Below are 18,618 nucleotides of genomic sequence, written 5' to 3'. Positions count from 1 at the left end.
TTAAGATTTTCTATTTCTTGCTGGTTCAGTTTTGGAAAGTTGTACTTTTCTAAAAATTTGTCCATTTCTTCCAAGTTGTCCATTTTATTGGCCTATAGTTGCTGATAGTAGTCTCTTATGATCCTTTGTATTTCTGTGTTGTCTGTTATGATATCTCCATTTCCATTTCTTTCTTTTTTTAATTTATTTATTTTAATTAGAGGCTAATTACTTTATAATACTGTATTGGTTTTGCCCCATTTTCAATTTTGTTGATTTGATTTTTCTCCCTTTGTTTTTTGATAAGTCTGGCTAATGGTTTGTCAATTTTATTTATCTTCTCAAAGAACCAGCTTTTGGCTTTGTTGATTTTTGCTATGGTCTCTTTTGCATTTATTTCTCCCCTAATTTTTAAGATTTCTTTCCTTCTACTAACCCTGGGGTTCTTCATTTCTTTCTTTTCTAGTTGCTTTAGGTGTAAAGTTAGGTTATTTATTTGACCTTTTTCTCATTTCTTTAGGTAAGCCTGTATTGCTAAGAACCTTCCACTTAGCACTGCTTTTACAGTGTCCCATAGGTTTTGGGTTGTTGTGCTTTCATTTTCATTCATTTCTATTCACATTTTTATTTCTTCTGTGATTTGTTGGTTATTCAGCAGCATGTTGTTCAGCCTCCATATGTTGGAATTTTTAATAGTTTTTCTCTTGTAATTGATACCTAACCTTACTGCATTGTGGTCAGAAAAGATGCTTGGAATGATTTCAGTTTTTTTGAATTTACCAAGGCTAGATTTATGGCCCAAGATGTGATCTATCCTGAAGAAGGTTCCATGTGCACTTGAGAAAAAGGTGAAATTCATTGTTTTGGGGTGAAATGTCCTACAGATATCAATTAGGTCTAACTGGTCTATTGTATCATTTAAAGTTCGTGTTTCCTTGTTAATTTTCTGTTTAGTTGATCTATCCATAGGTGTGAGTAGGGTTATTGTGTTATTGTTAATTTCCCCTTTCATACTTGTTAGCATTTGTCTTACATATTGCGGTGCTCCTATGTTGGGTGCATATATATTTATAATTGTTATATCTTCTTCTTGGCTTGATCCTTTGATCATTATGTAGTGTCCTTCTTTTCTCTTTTCATACCCTTTATTTTAAAGTCTATTTTATCTGATATGAGTATTGCTACTCCTCCTTTCTTTTGGTCTCTATTTGCATGGAGTATCTTTCTCCAGCCCTTCTCTTTCAGTCTGTATGTGACCCTTGTTTCAAGGTGGTTCTCTTGTAGACCGCATATATAGGGGTCTTGTTTTTGTATCCATTCAGCCAGTCTTTGTCTTTTGGTTGGGGCATTCAACCCATTTATGTTTAAGGTAATTATTGATAAGTATGATCCTATTGCCATTTACTTTATTGTTTTGGGTTCGAGTTTATACACCCTCTCTGTATTTTCTGTCTAGAGAAGATCCTTTAGTATTTGTTGGAGAGCTGGTTTGGTGGTGCTGAATTCTCTGAGCTTTTGCTTGTCTGTAAAGCTTTTGATTTCTCCTTCATATTTGAATGAGATCCTTGCTGGGTACAGTAATCTGGGCTGTAGGTTATTTTCTTTCATCACTTTAAGAATGTCCTGCTATTCCCTTCTGGTCTGTAGAGTTTCTATTGAAAGATCAGCTGTTATCCTTATTGGAATCCCCTGTGTGTTATTTGTTGTTTTTTCCCTTGCTGCTTTTAATATTTGTTCTTTGTGTTTGATCTTTGTTAATTTGATTAATATGTGTCTTGGGGTGTTTCTCCTTGGGTTTATCCTGTTTGGGACTCTCCAGGTTTCTTGGACGTGGGTGGCTATTTTCTTCCCCATTTTAGGTAAGTTTTCAACTATTATCGCCTCAAGTATTTTTCTCATTGTCTTTCTTTTTGTCTTCTTTTTCTGAGACTCCTATGATTCGAATGTTGGGGCACTTAACATTGTCCCAGAGGTCTCTGAAGTTGTCCTCATATCTTTTAATTCATTTTTCTTTTTTTCTCTCTACTTCATTTATTTCTACCATTCTATCTTCTACCTGATTTATCCTATCCTCTGCCTCCGTTATTCTACTGTTGGTTCCCTCCAGAGTGTTTTTGATCTCATTTATTGCATTATTCATTATATATTGACTCTTTTTTATTTCTTCTAGGTGCTTGTTAAACATTTCTTGCATCTTCTCAATCCTTTTCTCCAGGCTATTTTTCTGTATCTCCATTTTGTTTTCAAGATTTTGGATCATTTTCACTATCGTTATTCGGAATTCTTTATCAGGTAGATTCCCTATCTCTTCCTCTTTTGTTTGGTTTGGTGGGCATTTATCCTGTTCCTTTACCTGCTGAGTATTTCTCTGCCTTTTCATGTTGTTTATATTGCTATGTTTGGGGTGGCCTTTCCGTATTCTGGCAGTTTGTGGTTCCTCTTTATTGTGGAGGTTCCTCGCTGTGGGTGGAGTTGGATGGGTGGCTTGTCAAGGTTTCCTGGTTAAAGAAACTTGTGTGGGTGTTCTTGTAGGTCGAGCTGGATTTCTTCTCTCTGTTCTTGAGAATTCCCAGTGGTTGGGACTCTGTGCTTTCATTGTCAAAGGTGCTAAGAACACAGGTTCAATCCCTGGTTGGGGAAAAAGATCCTGCAAGCTGCCAAAAAGAAAAAAAAAACAAACAAACCTGTTCCTGAAAACAAAATATTACTCATGCTTTGGGAAAAGTTGATTTAAAAGTTCTTAAGTGACAAAAAGATGTTGGCAAAACTTAAACAACAGAACTTGGTGGAAAAAAAAAACACCAAGTAGGAGTTTTGATCACGTAAAATGCTTTTAAACTAGTTGATCTGAAGTCCAGTTAGAGAGATTTCAGGACGAAGCTTTGTCCTAGACGCAAGTCAGAGATACCAGAGAAGACCCAATGCCTGCTCCCTGGAGCTCCCAGGCTAGTAAGGAATCCAAGTACAGTACAGGAGGTACTGTACCTCCTGGGCAGACAGTACAATGGAGAAATACAGGAAAGAGTGAGAAGAAGGTCCAGATAAGGAGTATCGAACCTGCCAGAGCAATCTCCCATCTGTCGTCTTTGCCTCCATCCTCCACCACCTCTGCTTGGGTTATCACATCAGCGTCCTGACTGGCTTCTCTTCTGCTTTCTAAATCACCCTCCATGCAGCTGATATTTTGATCTTCTTTAAAATGTAGTGCTCTTCCTGTTGTTTACCTGTTTAACACCAAACAGTCCCCATTCCCATTCTGCACAGAATAAATGGCACTCAGAAAAAGAAGTGCAACTCTGCACAGGATCTGGTCCCTGGCTGCCTCTTCAGCCTGGCTTCCCAACACTTTCCTCCATGTGCCATGCTCTGAATTTTCTACCCTTCTCCTTGCCACCTGGTCCTTTCCTTCTTGACATACACTAGTGGCTCTCCCAGGGATATCCATCTCAAAAACATTCCCTGCACACCTCACCTAGTGGGAGCCGGGGAGGAGTGGGGGGATTGGAAATCTTATGAGAAGAGGCTAGGTTGACTGGGTTGACTATCCAAGCTGGGTTTTTCTGTTGATAAGAGACGGAGAGCATATTAGCTGCCCCCTGGCCTCCAGCTTCTGATTCCTGAATTTGTCTTTCTCTCCTCCTTGGCTGATAAATTCCTGGCATAGCTTTCTCAGTGACATCATACCAATAGAGTTTTATCCTATCTCTCTTAGCATCAAGTAGCATTTAAGGAAGCCTACTTAAATTAGTCAGTAAGAGTGTTTTTGTGATAAAAATGCTTAGATCTCTAGGAGCAAGATCAGTAAAGGAGTTCCTCTGGCCCTCATGCTCACAGGAACTGAAAAACTGACAGGGGCTCACTTCTGTATTCAGAAACCACGTACTCTCTCATCTTCTTTTTCAGTGTCTCTCTCTCTCTCTCCTCCTTTCCTATCAGCTTTCTTCTCCTGGACCTCTCCAAGTGGTTGGGAGTATGGCTTTGTGCAGCTATGCATCCCACTCAACCAGAGAGCAAAGGGAGTTTCCTGGCTCACTTCACATGGGAAATTCTAGGGAGAGGCTCTTACTAGCTGGGCTAGGTTCTCAAGATTACCCCTAGATGGGTCACTGACCAGGGAAATAACATATTCTGATTGTCAAGGCCTGGAGCTTGTGCTGTCGCATGTAACCAGGGTCAGAATGCTTTGACTAACAAGTCATATGAAAACCACAATGGTGGAGCAAAAGAAGAGTTGCTTGAAAAAGTAGAAGTGCTACTAGCTGGTTTCCTTTTGTCTTGCTTCCAACTTACCTGATAATTTACCAGCTCCCTTATTGAATTTTACAATAATACTTGCTTACTTACCATTGCTGTGGAACTAAGTACTCATCACAGCATGAGAGATCCACCATCAGTTAATGCCAGTGTTCTAGCCTTGTTTCTAGCCAAACACATTGTTCTTCAAGTACAGCCTTTCTTTCTTGCTCTCTCCTACCTCATGGGCTTTCAGAATTGGCATATCCTATAAAGGCTTTTCTCACCCCTGTTAAATGAATATGCCCATTTTGAAGTCTGCAAGTCCTTTTTCCTAATTCTTTTATGGCTCATATTTCTCTCTGCCTTGCACTAAAGTTATTTGTGTGTGGTGTGCTGTCCACGTGGGAGCAGGAGCCATGCCCTACTCTTCTTGCATCTGTCTGATGTTTTATAGAGGCCCCAGGAGGCATTAAAGAAGTATTCCTTTAAACAAATAGATTAAGGCAATTTTTAAGGAAAATGATAGAAATGCACCTAATTTTTCTAAGATTTTTGTGTTATTCAATCTTGATTAATATTCCTTTACCTATTAAAAGGAGCTTAACAAAAGTTCATAAGAACCACATGCCCAGTGAACACTTTAAATGCCTAAGAACATACTCTGCCTTAACACCTATCTATGCTTCATGACACTTTGTAATAGACATTCCATTTGATTTTACATTTAAATTGTTATCTGTTCATTAAATCAGATCTTTTAAAGTGATGTAAAAATATCGTTTTTCCCAGATGCATGTTCAGTGAGTCTTGGGAAGAGCCCATAAATTTGTATTTTTAACAATTACCCCAGATCAAGGGTTGGCAAACTATAGCCATTGGTAAATCTAGCCCAATCAGATCAGATCAGATCAGTCGCTCAGTTGTGTCTGACTCTTTGCGACCCCATGAATCGCAGCATGCCAGGCCTCCCTGTCCATCACCAAAGCCCAATACCTGACTTTATAAATAAAGTTTTATTGGAACACAGCCACACACCCATTTGTTTAGATGTTGTATTTGGTTGCTTTCTCCCTATAATGGCAAAGTTGACTAGTTGTTTCAAGAGACCATCAGATCAGATCAGATCAGTCACTCAGTCATGTCCGACTCTTTGCGACCTCATGAATCGCAGCACGCCAGGCCTCCCTGTCCATCACCAACTCCCGGAGTTCACTCAGACTCATGACCATCGAGTCAGTGATGCCATCCAGCCATCTCATCCTCTGTCGTCCCCTTCTCCTCTTGCCCCCAATCCCTCCCAGCATCAGAGTCTTTTCCAATGAGTCAACTCTTCGCATGAGGTGGCCAAAGTATTGGAGTTTCAGCTTTAGTATCATTCCTTCCAAAGAAATCCCAGGGATGACCTCCTTTAGATGGACTGGTTGGATCTCCTTGCAGTCCAAGGGACTCTCAAGAGTCTTCTCCAACACCACAGTTCAAAAGCATCAATTCTACGGCCCTCAGCCTTCTTCACAGTCCAACTCTCACATCCATACATGACCACAGGAAAAACCATAGCCTTGACTAGATGAGTCTTTGTTGGCAAAGTCATGTCTCTGCTTTTGAATATGCTATCTAGGTTGGTCATAACTTTCCTTCCAAGGAGTAAGCGTCTTTTAATTTCATGGCTGCAGTCACCATCTCCAGTGATTTTGGAGCCCCCCAAAATAAAGTCTGACACTGTTTCCCCATCTATTTCCCATGAAGTGGTGGGACCAGATGCCATGATCTTCGTTTTCTGAATGTTGAGCTTTAAGCCAACTTTTTCACTCTCCACTTTCACTTTCATCAAGAGGCTTTTTAGTTCCTCTTCACTTTCTGCCATAAGGGTGGTGTCATCTGCATATCTGAGGTGATTGATATTTCTCCCAGCAATCTTGATTCCAGTTTGTGTTTCTTCCAGTCCAGCGTTTCTCATGATGTACTCTGCATATAAGTTAAATAAGCACGGTGACAATATACAGCCTTGATGTACTCCTTTTCCTATTTGGAACCAGTCTGTTGTTCCATGCCTAGTTCTAACTGTTGTTTCCTGACCTTCATACAGATTTCTCAAGAGGCAGGTCAGGTGGTCTGGTATTCCCAACTCTTGAAGAATTTTCCACAGTTTATTGTGATCCACACAAAGGCTTTGGCATAGTCAATAAAGCAGAAATAGATGTTTTCTGGAACTCTCTTGCTTTTTTGATGATCCAGCGGATGTTGGCAATTTGATCTCTGGTTCTTCTGCCTTTTCTAAAACCAGCTTGAACATTTGGAAGTTCACGGTTCACGTATTGCTGAAGCCTGGCTTGGAGAATTTTGAGCATTACTTTACTAGCGTGTGAGATGAGTGCAATTGTGTGGTTGAGCATTCTTTGGCATTGCGTTTCTTTGGGATTGGAATGAAAACTGACCTTTTCCAGTCCTGTGGCCACTGCTGAGTTTTCCAAATTTCCTGGCATATTAAGTGCAGCACTTTCACAACATCATCTTTCAGGATTTGGAATAACTCAAATGGAATTCTATCACCTCCACTAGCTTTGTTCATAGTGATGCTTTCTAAGGCCCATTTGACTTCACATTCCAGGATGTCTGGCTCTAGGTGAGTGATCACACCATCGTGATTATCTGGGTCGTGAGGATCTTTTTTGTACAGTTCTTCCTTGTATTCTTGCCATCTCTTCTTAATATCTTCTGCTTCTGTTAGGTCCATACCATTTCTGTCCTTTATAGAGCCCATCTTTGCATGAAATGTTCCTTTAGCACCTCTGATTTTCTTGAAGAGCTCTCTAGTCTTTCCCATTCTATTGTTTTCCTCTATTTCTTTGCATTGATTGCTGAGGAAGGCTTTCTTATCTCTTCTTGCTATTCTTTGGAACTCTGCATTCAGATGTTTATATCTTTCCTTTTCTCCTTTGCTTTTCGCTTCTCTTCTTTTCACAGCTATTTGTAAGGCCTCCCCAGACAGCCATTTTGCTTTTTTGCAAGAGACCATACAGCCTATGAAACCTAAAATATTTACTGTCCAGTCTTTTACCCTTTGCTTACCCCTGCCCTAGATGACTCCACTGACACAGCTAATCCATGTAACTTTATAGGGTTATTATGAGGTTAGATGAGCTCATGTGAAGCCTTTGGAACTAAGTCTAGAAATACATACCTGCTCAGTAAATGTTAGGTGTTGTGTTTTCTTTTCATCTGCTAATGGCATAAACTGCATTAGTAAATTTCCTAATTATACTGTCTTTGCATTCCTATAATAAATCCAACTTGATCATAGTGTATTGTGTGATTTTATTTGCTAATATTTAATTTAGGAATTTTAAATTCTCTGTTTGAAACTGACATTAATCCGTGGATTTGTGTGTTTTGTCTTGTTTTGGTTTTGGTATTCTTGTCTGATGTGAGTGTTAAACTGTACTTTCAGAATGACCCAGAGGTCATTTTGCCATTTCAAGCTCTGAGACAAAGTATATAATGCAAGAGTTTTCTTTCTTTGGTCATTTGGTCACACTCACTCCTGAAACCAAATACTCTTCATGACCTTTATAAGGACAGATCTTTGGCCATGTTTCTAAGACAATGGGTGTATTCAGGTTTGCTGCTGCTTCTTAATAAGATTTTGATCATTAACACTTTCTTAGAAAAGCATTATTTCACTTATATTTTAAAATCTATTGATATTTAGTTGTACACAGTGTTTCCTTATAATTTTTCATCTTCTCTTATCTCTAGTGGTAGTAGTGTTAGTCGGTCAGTTGTGTCTGATTCTTTGCGATTCATGGACTGTAGCCCACCAGTCTCCTCTGTCAATGGAATTCTCCAGGCAAGAATACTGCAGTGGGTAGCCATTCCCATCTCCAGGGGATCTTCCTGATCCAGGGATCAAACCTGCATTTCCTGCATTGCAGGCAGATTCTTTACCATTTGAGCCACCAGGGAAGCCCTTCTCTTATCTGTAGTTATGTCCAATTCTCATTCTATGTGACATTTACTTATAACTTTAAGTGTTTGGTTAGCAATATTTATTCTTTTGATTGATCTCTTTTTTAAACGGCTTTGATTTTGCTGATCAAATCTTTTTATTGTTATCTATGCATGTAAGTTAGTTATATATTTGACTTCAATTAGCATTAAGCTTGATTTTTAAAGGCTTGAGAAAATGGGGGTTTACTTTTCTCATGTAACCAGAAGTCAAGAGGTAACTTTCTCTGGCATCCATGTGTCTGTTCATCATTGACCCCTGAGGTGGAGGCTCACTCTATTTTTCTGTTCTGCCATCATTGGCACATGGGTTTTGTTCTCGTGCTTATTGCTTTGAAACAGGATGACTGTCTCTCTAGATATCATTCTAGAAAAAAAAATAGCAAAAAAAGAAAGACAGGGGGAATAATCTTTCTTGTGTTGAAGCTTTCTCTTTTCAGGAGTGAAGACTTTTCCTCTCATGCAGCAAATTGCCCCTACTTCACTGCTCAGAATAAGTGCAAGTATAAGAAAGACTGAAATGGAGAATTTTGCTTTCTAGATTCTTCAATAGACAAAGTCAAGGACAGTGAGGAAAGAGGGACTGAGCATAGAGTGAGTTACCTACCAGATTGGCCACCTGGCCATTAACATCTGTGTTTACCTATGTTATATCCTGTCCTCTAATCCATTTATATCTGCCATAGTAAAACCATCTATTGTAGTATTAGTGGATTTGATTTATGCATTTCCAAATCATGTTGCTAGGTACATAGTAATCCAAAATATCTCTGGCCTGCTTAATGTTTTTCATCTCAGATGAAAGCAGTCTATAGTGACTGTTGCCACACTGACAATCATTTGGTTGACATTTTCCTCATTTATTATTTTTCATCTGTCTTTTTGATCTTTCTGTATCATTAATATAAATAACACACAGCTAGTTTTACCTAATTTGGGTCTTGGTTTTTTAATAGGGGGATATAATGCATTCAGATGTATTTTAATTTTTTACATGTATGGACCTACTCCAGACATCGTCTTTAATGTTTCTTATCAGTTTTTTCTTGCCTTTTGTTTTATTAATACAGTTTTCTTTTATCCAAACTTCTCTAGCAGTTTGGAAATTATACAAAATTGTACTTTTATTTCACTGGTTACTAAACTTACATTTTTACTTTAACATTTGAAGATAATCAATATTTTTTAATTCTCTAAACAAAACAAGACTGTAAACATGTCTTTACAGTGTATTTTAAGTGTTTCTCATGTTTTATTTATTGTATATACAATAATATATAAGTTACCATATATTGACATATCATGTATTTACTTATAATTATATAATTATCAGATTGTTGCTGTTGTTCAGTCACTAAGTCATATCCAACTCTTTGTGACTCCATGTACTGCAGCACTCCAGGCATCCATGATAATTTAGCTGTCTAGACATAACTGAACATGGAAGGTTAAGCTGTCAGTGGGCTGGGAATCAGAACTTCCTAGGCTAGGGAGAGTAGGTTCCTTCCCCAGGCCTACAGTTAGAAATCTCATGCAGATGTATCACGTGCTGAGAAAGGTGATGCGTTCAAATTGGCCTCCAGTCCTGAAGCTCAGCTTCTCTCTTGTCCCCTCTCACCCCAGATCCCATCCCCCACCCCCAGATCCAGATTCTTTCATCATCTAACACATCAGGCTGGTGCAACATCAGTCTAGAATGTGAGATCCCAGGAAACGCAGGGAACCTGACAGTGACCTGGCTAAGCCAGGGCCTCCCCAGGCACCTGAAGCAGAGAGGGATACTCCCCAACTCCAGGAACCTAAGCCTGAGCCTGCCTATCAGCCACATCAACAGTCACCTCACCTGCGTGGTTAGCAACCCTGCAGAAGAGAAGAATGCAACTTTACACCTGGAGGACATCTGTCCCTGGAGGGGTGAGTGTGATCAGCTAGGAAGGTGATGAAAATGAGCCAGCAGAGACTAGGGGAGGGCAAGGCTGGTAAATCTCAAAGAAAATGGGGAGAACTGAGGAACATTTTAAGGCAGTGTATGTGAATGCAACCAAAACATCCCCACCTCAGTGAATGGCCACAGCCTCATTACAGTCTTGAAACCTACAAATCCAGAAACTGGACCAATTACAGAGACTAATGCTTCACCCAGAACATAAATGTGAGACTGGCATGTGTGCACTCCCTTTCCCAATATCAATGAGCCTGGGAGGCTGAATTAGACATCAGATCCGAGCAGAGGAGGAGAAAGATCTGAGGAGTAAACACTAAGGAACTCAGGGCACCCTGCCCCCAACCATGGAATACTCCTGTCACGCAGACTCTGGCCCTTACCCTGGGTGGGTGGGACTCGCATAGCACATTCAGGCTGATAGATGCCCAATTTTTGCTGCATTCCAGACTTGTCCTTTCAAAGGATGGTTACCACCTCTGAGTACATAAACCACAGTTCAACCCTCCTCTGAGCAGTGTGAGAACCTGTGGTCACTACAACCCATTACTATACTTTCCCCATCAGCCTAGAGCAACACCTTGGTTACATAAAGGGACTAAGTGGGGTGGGTTATGGGGTGTGAACCCTTACAAAAGAGCCTCAGACTGTGGCATTGTAAAATGCCTAGGGAAAGAAGTCCCCTACTTTCCCTAGGAATATAAAGCAGGAACAACTGATGTTAAAAAGGAGGTATAATTACTAGTTCAGTTGCCCTATCCCACCAATGCCCTCCTGACCCCTACTTGCTCATGTGGGGCTCTTGTCTGAATGGTCTCTTTCATCTCATTTCCTCACTCACTCAGATTTCAACCCTCACAACTGAGTGCCTACTGGGTGCTGATGATGGGGGGAAAGGCTCAGTGAAAAATAAGATAAATCCCTGTCCTCAAGGAACTTACAGTGTAGTGAGGGCTTCACCACACACTGGCTGTGAGACTTGAACAGGTTACTTAATTTTTATAGCTTTTCCATAATGTGGATAATAATTGTATGTACTTCACAAGGCTCTTGTGAGAATGAAAAGAAGTGATCTGCAAGAAGATATCAGCACAGTATCAGATATCAGTAATATCAAATATCAGATATCAGTTATGTGTGTGACACAGAACATGTCAGTAATTATCAGAAGATAGTTCAAAGAAGGGGAAGAATAAATTTCTAAATATAAAAACAGAAAACAGAAAAATTCTGTAAAGCAAGCATCCTTCAATTAAAAAATAAATTAATTTTAAAAAAACAGATGTTAAACAATAAGGTTGGAGAAAATACAAAGTATATGATTTTTGTATGAAAGAAAGGAAGGAAGAGAGGAAGGGAGGGAAGGAGGGAGGAAAGAAGGAAAGAAGGAAAAGAAAGAGGGAGGGAGAAATGGAAAGAGGGAGGAAGGGAGGAAGAAAAAGTTGAGCAACTGCTGCCTGAGTTGGGAAAGGCATCACAGATATGGGAACACTTGAGATGGGCCTTGAAGGATGAATAGGAGTTTTCTTGTGGGGTTATAGAAAAGACATCCCAAACAGAGAAAAGAACAAGCCTAAGGTCTATCCCAGTGTCCTTTATCCCTTCCTCCTCTTAGAATGTATTTTTCTTGTGGGAGTCTGAGAAAAGAGGCAGGTGAAGGGGATGAACAATGTCACACACAACTAATGGAAGCCTCTGAGGGTCCTGTTCAGAGATTGGACAGAAAGTCTGGTGATGAAACATTATAGTAATAGTGGTTAGTGTGTAGAGAGACTGGAAAGGAAGAAACTTGTCAGAGCTACATCAAGGATGTACACTCAAGATACAGGCTCTGAGCCAGGGGCAGGGGGGCCCACCTGCTCCCCATTGCCTACCCAACAGGCCTGACTGAGCAGATCTGACACCAGCCTTTGACTCCAGGTTCTCTTCAGAGCAAATGGCTTTGGCTTGGCATCCTTCTCATGGTCCTGATGGTGAGCCTAGGAGCTGGAGTGTGGATCTGGATGAGAAAGAAGATGCAGACCAGGAGAGGCAGGTGCTGGGTAGACCCTGAGGGGAGGGCTGGGGTGAGGGGGATCTGGAGGAAGGGCATGGATCAAGACCCCAGGGAGGAGGGCAGGGCAGTGGGCAGGTAGAGGCTCATTGACCTCGTCCATGAATCATCTTGATAGAAGCCTAGGGTAGAGCAATGCTGGGGGCAGAAGCCACGTGCATGTCCAGAAAGGAAGAACAGAGGAGGGCAGGGACAAGACAGGAGTCTGGGACCTGATCCATGACCCAGAGAGCAATGACTGCTCTCACTCAAGGGCTTACAAGGGGTCACCTCCAATTCCATTCATTCTCATTGAGCGTCTGCTGTACATAGGTGGGTCCACTCTCCTGCCAGAGGCTTCAGGCTTGAAAGCTACTCCCCAGGCCCTTCCCACAGAGGAATCTACTAACCTTCAGACTGATGTGACCAACAGCCTAGACTCTCCCTATGAAGAGATCAGCTTCCAGAGACACCTTAAGGTGGGTTCAAGGGAATCAAATCATACCAGGTCTGCTATGTTCTCAGAGGCAGTAAGTCTGGGGAAATCCAGAGTATTCTATTCCCTATCACATTCTGGGTCCAACCCTTGCTTTGGGCAATATGGTTGCTGTGCTTGGCTACCCACAGCATGCTGGGAGCTGAGGTGCCAAGTTAGGAAACCACTGATGGGGAGCATACTCCACTTGTATGTCCATAGCCTCATCACATCCTCTCCAATACCCAAGGAGGAGGGTTAGCAGAGCAGAAAAGTGTAAATGACCAGGTGTCTCATAGACCCCATCACCTATATAAGACCCAAGGGAGTAAAAGGAGGGCACACTAGCAGGTCCAGGGTTGAGAGCAGACCTAAGGAGCTGAGGAGGGCCAGGAAAAGCTCATTTCCTCTTCTTCCTCAAGTCTTTCTCTGTCCTACCTACCTGGGATCCTACCAATAATACCACATCTTTAGGTACATGTTTTGATGCCCTCCCATTGGTGAGGTGTTCCTAGGAGGGCATCTCATGTTGGCTACTGACCCTTGGTTGGAAATTGGTGCTACAGTCACAGATGGAATGATTTCACCAGCGGGGAAGAACTGAAGACAGCAATTACAGGAGGAAAAGAGGACATCTAAGGGACTTCCCAGAGCAATGATTCTCAAATAGAGCTTGCATCAGGAACACCTGAAGGGCTTGGTTAAAAATGAAGTTTTCTGGGCCCACTCCAGGAGTTTTTGATTCAGTAGGTCTAAGGCAGCCCTGAGAACTTGTATTTCTAACAAATTCCCAAGTGATACTGATCCCAAGTGATCCTGGCCCCCCATTGAGAACCACTGGACTAAAAGGGTGAGCAGAAGAGAAGCAGGGTTGCCCAGGTTCTCTCCTCTCTCATCCTTTGACTTCCCCAAAGAGGGGACAATGTTAGATGATTGAGTCACAAAGCATCAGGATCTGGTCCAGTCCCAGCAGGTTATAGTAGGGGAAAGTGAGACATAGAGGGAATACTTGGACTTATCAGAGAACCATGCAAACGAGGCAGAATAGGGGTGCCTTCGTTCACAGCCTAGTCTTCCACACACTGTCCCCAACTGCCTCAATGCCTTCCACATTGTGACTTCCTGTGTCAGTCCCTCTGGGTTACATCCTTACCTAACCTGGGCCTCGGGGAACTTAGGAAATTGTTCATTGTGACCCAAACCCTAATACCCCTGCAGAGAAGCACAGGAGGGGAACAATGAGTGACTTTGGGATAGAGAAACAGATGAGGCAACATCTGACCCAGACATGCAGCCCCACGCTGAAGCCCCTGACACCTCAGTTTCTGCCCTTGGGGAGCTCCCAGTCTGGTGGAGAAAATAAACTCCCTTCAAGGAGACAGGAAGCTAAGTGCAAAAACGATGAGGGTGGCATAAAGAAGAGTCTGGAGAAATGGATATGAGGCTCTGACACAGATTTCTTTTTCTTTTTTAATGAAGTATAGTTGACTTACAATGTTGGGTTAGTTTCTGGTGTACAGCAAAGTTATTCAGTTTTAGATAGATAGACATATACTTTTCCATATTCTCTTCCATTATGGTTTGTTACAGGGTATTGAACATAGTTCCCTATACTGTACAGTAGAACCTTGTTATTTATCCCATTCTATATATAGTATTTTGTGTCTACTAATCCCAAACTCCTAATTTATCTCTCCTCACCCCCTCTTCCCCCTTAGTAACCATACATTCATTTTCTATGTTTGTGAGTCTGTTTTTGTTTCATAAAATGAGTTTGTGACACAGACTTCTTGATCAACTCTAGAAAATCACTTCCCTCCTTCTGCCTCAGTTTATTCTTTTATAAAATGAGGATTATAGTAATAATAGCTTACATTTACTTGACACTTTTAAGCTTTCCACAGCAACTTTGAGAGCAAAGTGATTTACAAATTAAAGTTCATCAAATATCTGTTGAGCACCTACTGTGTTCCCTGAATTGTTTTTAATCTGAGCTATGAAAGTCTACAAAGCAAGAAAAGTCCTTGGTCTCATAGAATATTCTAGGGTGAGGGGATGGAGAGTGACAAGTCAATAAGCAAGCCATCAAGTTCTGGGTGATAATAAATGTTAGGAGAAAATAAAGCAGAAAAGAGAGATGGGGTAGGTAGTGTGTGATTTTAACTAAGGCTGTCAGGGGAAAACTCACCAAGAAGAGAGACCATGAAAGAAATGAGGGGGTGAGCAAAATGGAGGTCTTGGAGTGGGGAGAGAGGTAGTATCTTGGGTAAAAGATAGAGCAAATGCAAAGATCCTACAATGTTCAAGAGAGAGTCTGTGCTGAAGCTGTATTTGGGGGAGTTATCAGGCTTGAGAGCCAGAACTACCTGTTGAAGACAAGAAGCTCATAAAGAGATGTAGCTTGACTTATCCTTCACTTGATGCTTAGAAATTGATCAAGACCACTCCTAAACTCTGCTTGAATTGTAGAAAGACTTGGAAAAGGGCAACTGCCACACAGATAACCCTGAGTGTACTTTGGCCATCCATACTGTCTACGAGAAGATCCGGACAAGTCCAGAACCCCAGGGTGATGCTTAGACCATGATAAAACCAGAGCATGAGGGGGACCTTGGCAAGGTCTGCCCCATCCCTTTACCCCTTTACCCTTGGGCCCCCAAAGATCCCTCCTTAAGGTGGATCTAGGACTAGAGCCTAGGTCTTCCTGACCAATCTCACTGAGCTGCTCCCCCAAATTCCCACAAAAATTTTCTCACATCATAGATGGTAGGTGGTGGCTCTGCCAGTTAAATAACCAAATATGAGAAGCAAAGCCTTCAGCCTTCAGCCACACTTTGGACCTGTGAACCTATTAATCCTATTAGGGTATACTCATGGTCAGGCAAGACCTGCACAGGGATAGTGGGGGGAAAGAGATGATTTATCTGAATAGGGAGGAACTTGGGGCCCCTGAAAAGGATGGGCCGTGTGGGGAGGACTTTCAGGGTTTCACAGTCAGCTCACCACTATGAATAGTGAAAAGAATGCCCCTTGACTATTATAAAAAAGAGGCCTGTAGATACAAGATTCAAGGTCAGCTGTGTTGTAGAGGGGAGTGGTGGAAAGAAAAGTAAACTGTTTTTGTTTTGTTTTTTTTTGAGCTCTGTTATATACTAGAATTAATTATAGACACAGGAAATGTACTATCTAGGTTCTCAAAGTTCAATTCACATACTCTTATATTTTCATTAAATTATACATGCTTGCACAAAAGTCAGAAGGCATATCTTATTAAAATAATAATTCTTCATCATTTTGTTGTTATTAAAAATAGGGTCTTGTTCCCCCTGTGTATTCTAATTTTATTAAGATAACACATATGAACCATATATTAAGCCATGTTACTCAACGTCTCTACTGTTTGTAACAGTTTTTCATTTGATCCCTTTGAATTTAGGGATAAATAAAAATGTTAACAAGTGATTATAACTTTTGCTTCCTTCTTTCCAATGTTTATGCTTCATTCCCTTTTCTTATCTAATTGAATTGGCTAATATTTCCAAAATCATGTTAAATAATCATGATGATAAAGCATATCATTATATTGTTCCTAACTCTAATATAAATGCTTCTAGTGTTTCTCCATTAAGCATGATGTTGTGTTTTGGGTAAGGCATATCTGCTGTATCATGTTAAGGAAGTATGTATTTAGTTTTATTTTATCTCACATATTAGAATTTTACCAAGAATAAAGTATTAAATTTTATTGTTTCCCACTTATCACCTGTGAAGATAGCATATGGTTTTCTTTTTTAATACTTAATAATAAATTAATATATGTCTTAGGATTGAACTATTTCAATATTAGATAAATCTCAGTTAATGTATATTATTTTTTAATGTGATGGTGTTTGACAATATCTTTAGGATTTTTGCATCCTTATTTATAAAAGAACTTCTCTTGTACTTTCTTTAGTGCTTTACTTGGTCAGTTTGGTATTTGTGTCATGCTTATTAGAGACCCCTTTATCCTCATTTTGTGTAATAACTTAAAATTTGCTTTATAGTTAAAAAAAGATTTTTTTTAAGAAAATGGTTCTCATTACTCAGTGTTAATTTAATTTTTATTATGTTACATGAAGATGTATAAATATGAAACTCTATATCAATGTCTTGTGCTTATATTTTTCATATTATAAACCAAAACAATGTATATAAAATAAATTAGAACCAAGCAGCAAAACAGTGGGGCAAAGATTATTCAAACATATTCAGACTGAAACATGCAACTTTAATGTAACATGATGGGTGTTTTGGTTTTGCTGAAATTAAACCATTGGTTTGGTATTAAGAGGGAAAAAAAAAAACTGCAGGCTCACAGCAGGTTCTATATTTAATATTTTTTTAACTTTAATACAAAAAATGCTAATTCACATACATTTATTATACCAACACTTGATTAAAGTCTTTGTTTACCAGAACCTCATCTTAACCAAAACTCTGCCTGGTAACAAATGATAGACCTGCAAAATTGGTTTATTTACCTGAAAAAAAAAATATTAGCATGGCATTATTGAAGTCTTCATTCAACATATATGTATTTACTTGCCACTGGAATTACAGGATGAGAATGTTCTTTATTGGGTATTTGCACCCATAATGGGTATTTACAACATTACTGCTAATGAACTTTTATGAATTTGTACCACAAAGATGAACCCCATAACTCTTCTCACAAGTCAGACATGTCCCTGACAGCTACCTAGCAGGAACTTTTGAATTTGATGTGCCTGTTGGAGAGGTGCTGAGGGGAAGAAGGGAGCCAATTTGTCAAATGCCAATTTAGTGAATGATCAAGTCATCAACAAGTCATCAAAGTGATCAAATATATTCATTTACCAGAAACTTATTTTTTTAGCTAGGTGTAAAACTTAAAGCAATTTATATTGGATAAAAAATGGTTTAACAGTTTTTGAAGATTTCTGTTATTTTAGCTGGCAGGTTTTCATTATTTCTTCCTAGGAGCACTTAAAGCAATGTTCCATGTCTCTCTACCCAGCTCCGTGCTGGAGACACAGAGAGAAGTCAGTTCACAAGACAGCCTGAGAGGAGAGACTGGAGGGCAGAGAGATGAGACTGACAGGCAGAGGGACTGGCAGGCTGAGGCCAGGGAGGCTGAAGCCAGATCCCTGGGGTCTTTTATCCCCAAAATTCTCATGGGCTCTGGTAATCCATCTGATTCAAATAACAAATTTTTATTAACAATTAATAGAAACAAATATTTTACAAATGTATCAAATTCATCAACTTGTTCATCCTGTGATTTGCCCACTTAGAAAATGGATTTTTCTATAAACTACCTTTCAGTAAACTGGTTTTAGCTGAATTAACCTTTGGGCAAATGTACGTGAGCCTTACAGCTTAATGGATAAGAAATTAAGCTTTGGGGCCCAGGTACCTGCATCATATCCTCACACCACTTACCAGCTGCATACATATGCTTGAGCAAGGCTTTGACCTCCCAGTGCCCTCATGTCCTGAGCTGTGAGAGGGGTGTTGTCAGGCCTTCCTTCATAGAGCTGTTGGCAGTCACTGAGTTACCAGACACACAGCACTCGGAGTGGTGCCAGCATCAATAGTAAGGATATTACTGTCACTCTGCCCCACCTCAGGACCGGTCCTCCCACCTGTCTCCTCCATGTGAACCATCCACCAGGTGGTCTGTGCCATTATCTGGTCCCCCCATGAAGATTCTTTAACACAAAAGAAAATGCAGCCCTGAAAACGCCTTTGTTATAAGGTGGGCACCTGCAAGATCCAAATATATACATACTAATTATCAGATTATTAAACTCTCAGATTATTGTTGAAATGAAAGCAAGAAATATAAACATTCTAACAGGGCACTTGCCGCAGCCCGAGACTATAAAACACACTAGTTTGAGAAACACCATTCCAGGAGCAAGAGAC

At 40.3% G+C, this 18,618-nt stretch overlaps 1 protein-coding gene across 8 annotated transcripts in view; it reads left to right on the top strand.

Annotated features, from left to right (window-relative positions):
* Positions 1–18,618, top strand: part of LOC113884642 (CD48 antigen-like) — an 89,672-nt gene that overhangs the window by 41,841 nt on the left and 29,213 nt on the right. The window contains exons 3-6 of one of the 8 annotated variants that reach the window (XR_003508958.1): positions 9,844–10,134; positions 12,083–12,197; positions 12,528–12,673; positions 15,139–16,753. Coding sequence is in view for 5 of the 8 variants with exons in the window: in XM_027529405.1 (XP_027385206.1) it covers positions 9,844–10,134; positions 12,083–12,193; positions 12,528–12,931 (806 nt within the window). In the remaining 3 variants the exon portion in view is untranslated. Of the gene's footprint in view, positions 1–9,843; positions 10,135–12,082; positions 12,198–12,527; positions 16,754–18,618 lie in introns of those variants that run through there. The other 7 variants (XR_003508959.1, XM_027529414.1, XM_027529436.1 and 4 more) reach the window with 7 other exon arrangements.

Source organism: Bos indicus x Bos taurus, chromosome 3 (assembly GCF_003369695.1).
Source record: "Bos indicus x Bos taurus breed Angus x Brahman F1 hybrid chromosome 3, Bos_hybrid_MaternalHap_v2.0, whole genome shotgun sequence".
NCBI lineage: Eukaryota > Metazoa > Chordata > Mammalia > Artiodactyla > Bovidae > Bos > Bos indicus x Bos taurus.
Note: the sequence above shows the minus strand (reverse complement) of the source record. Positions and strands in the feature narration are given on the sequence as shown.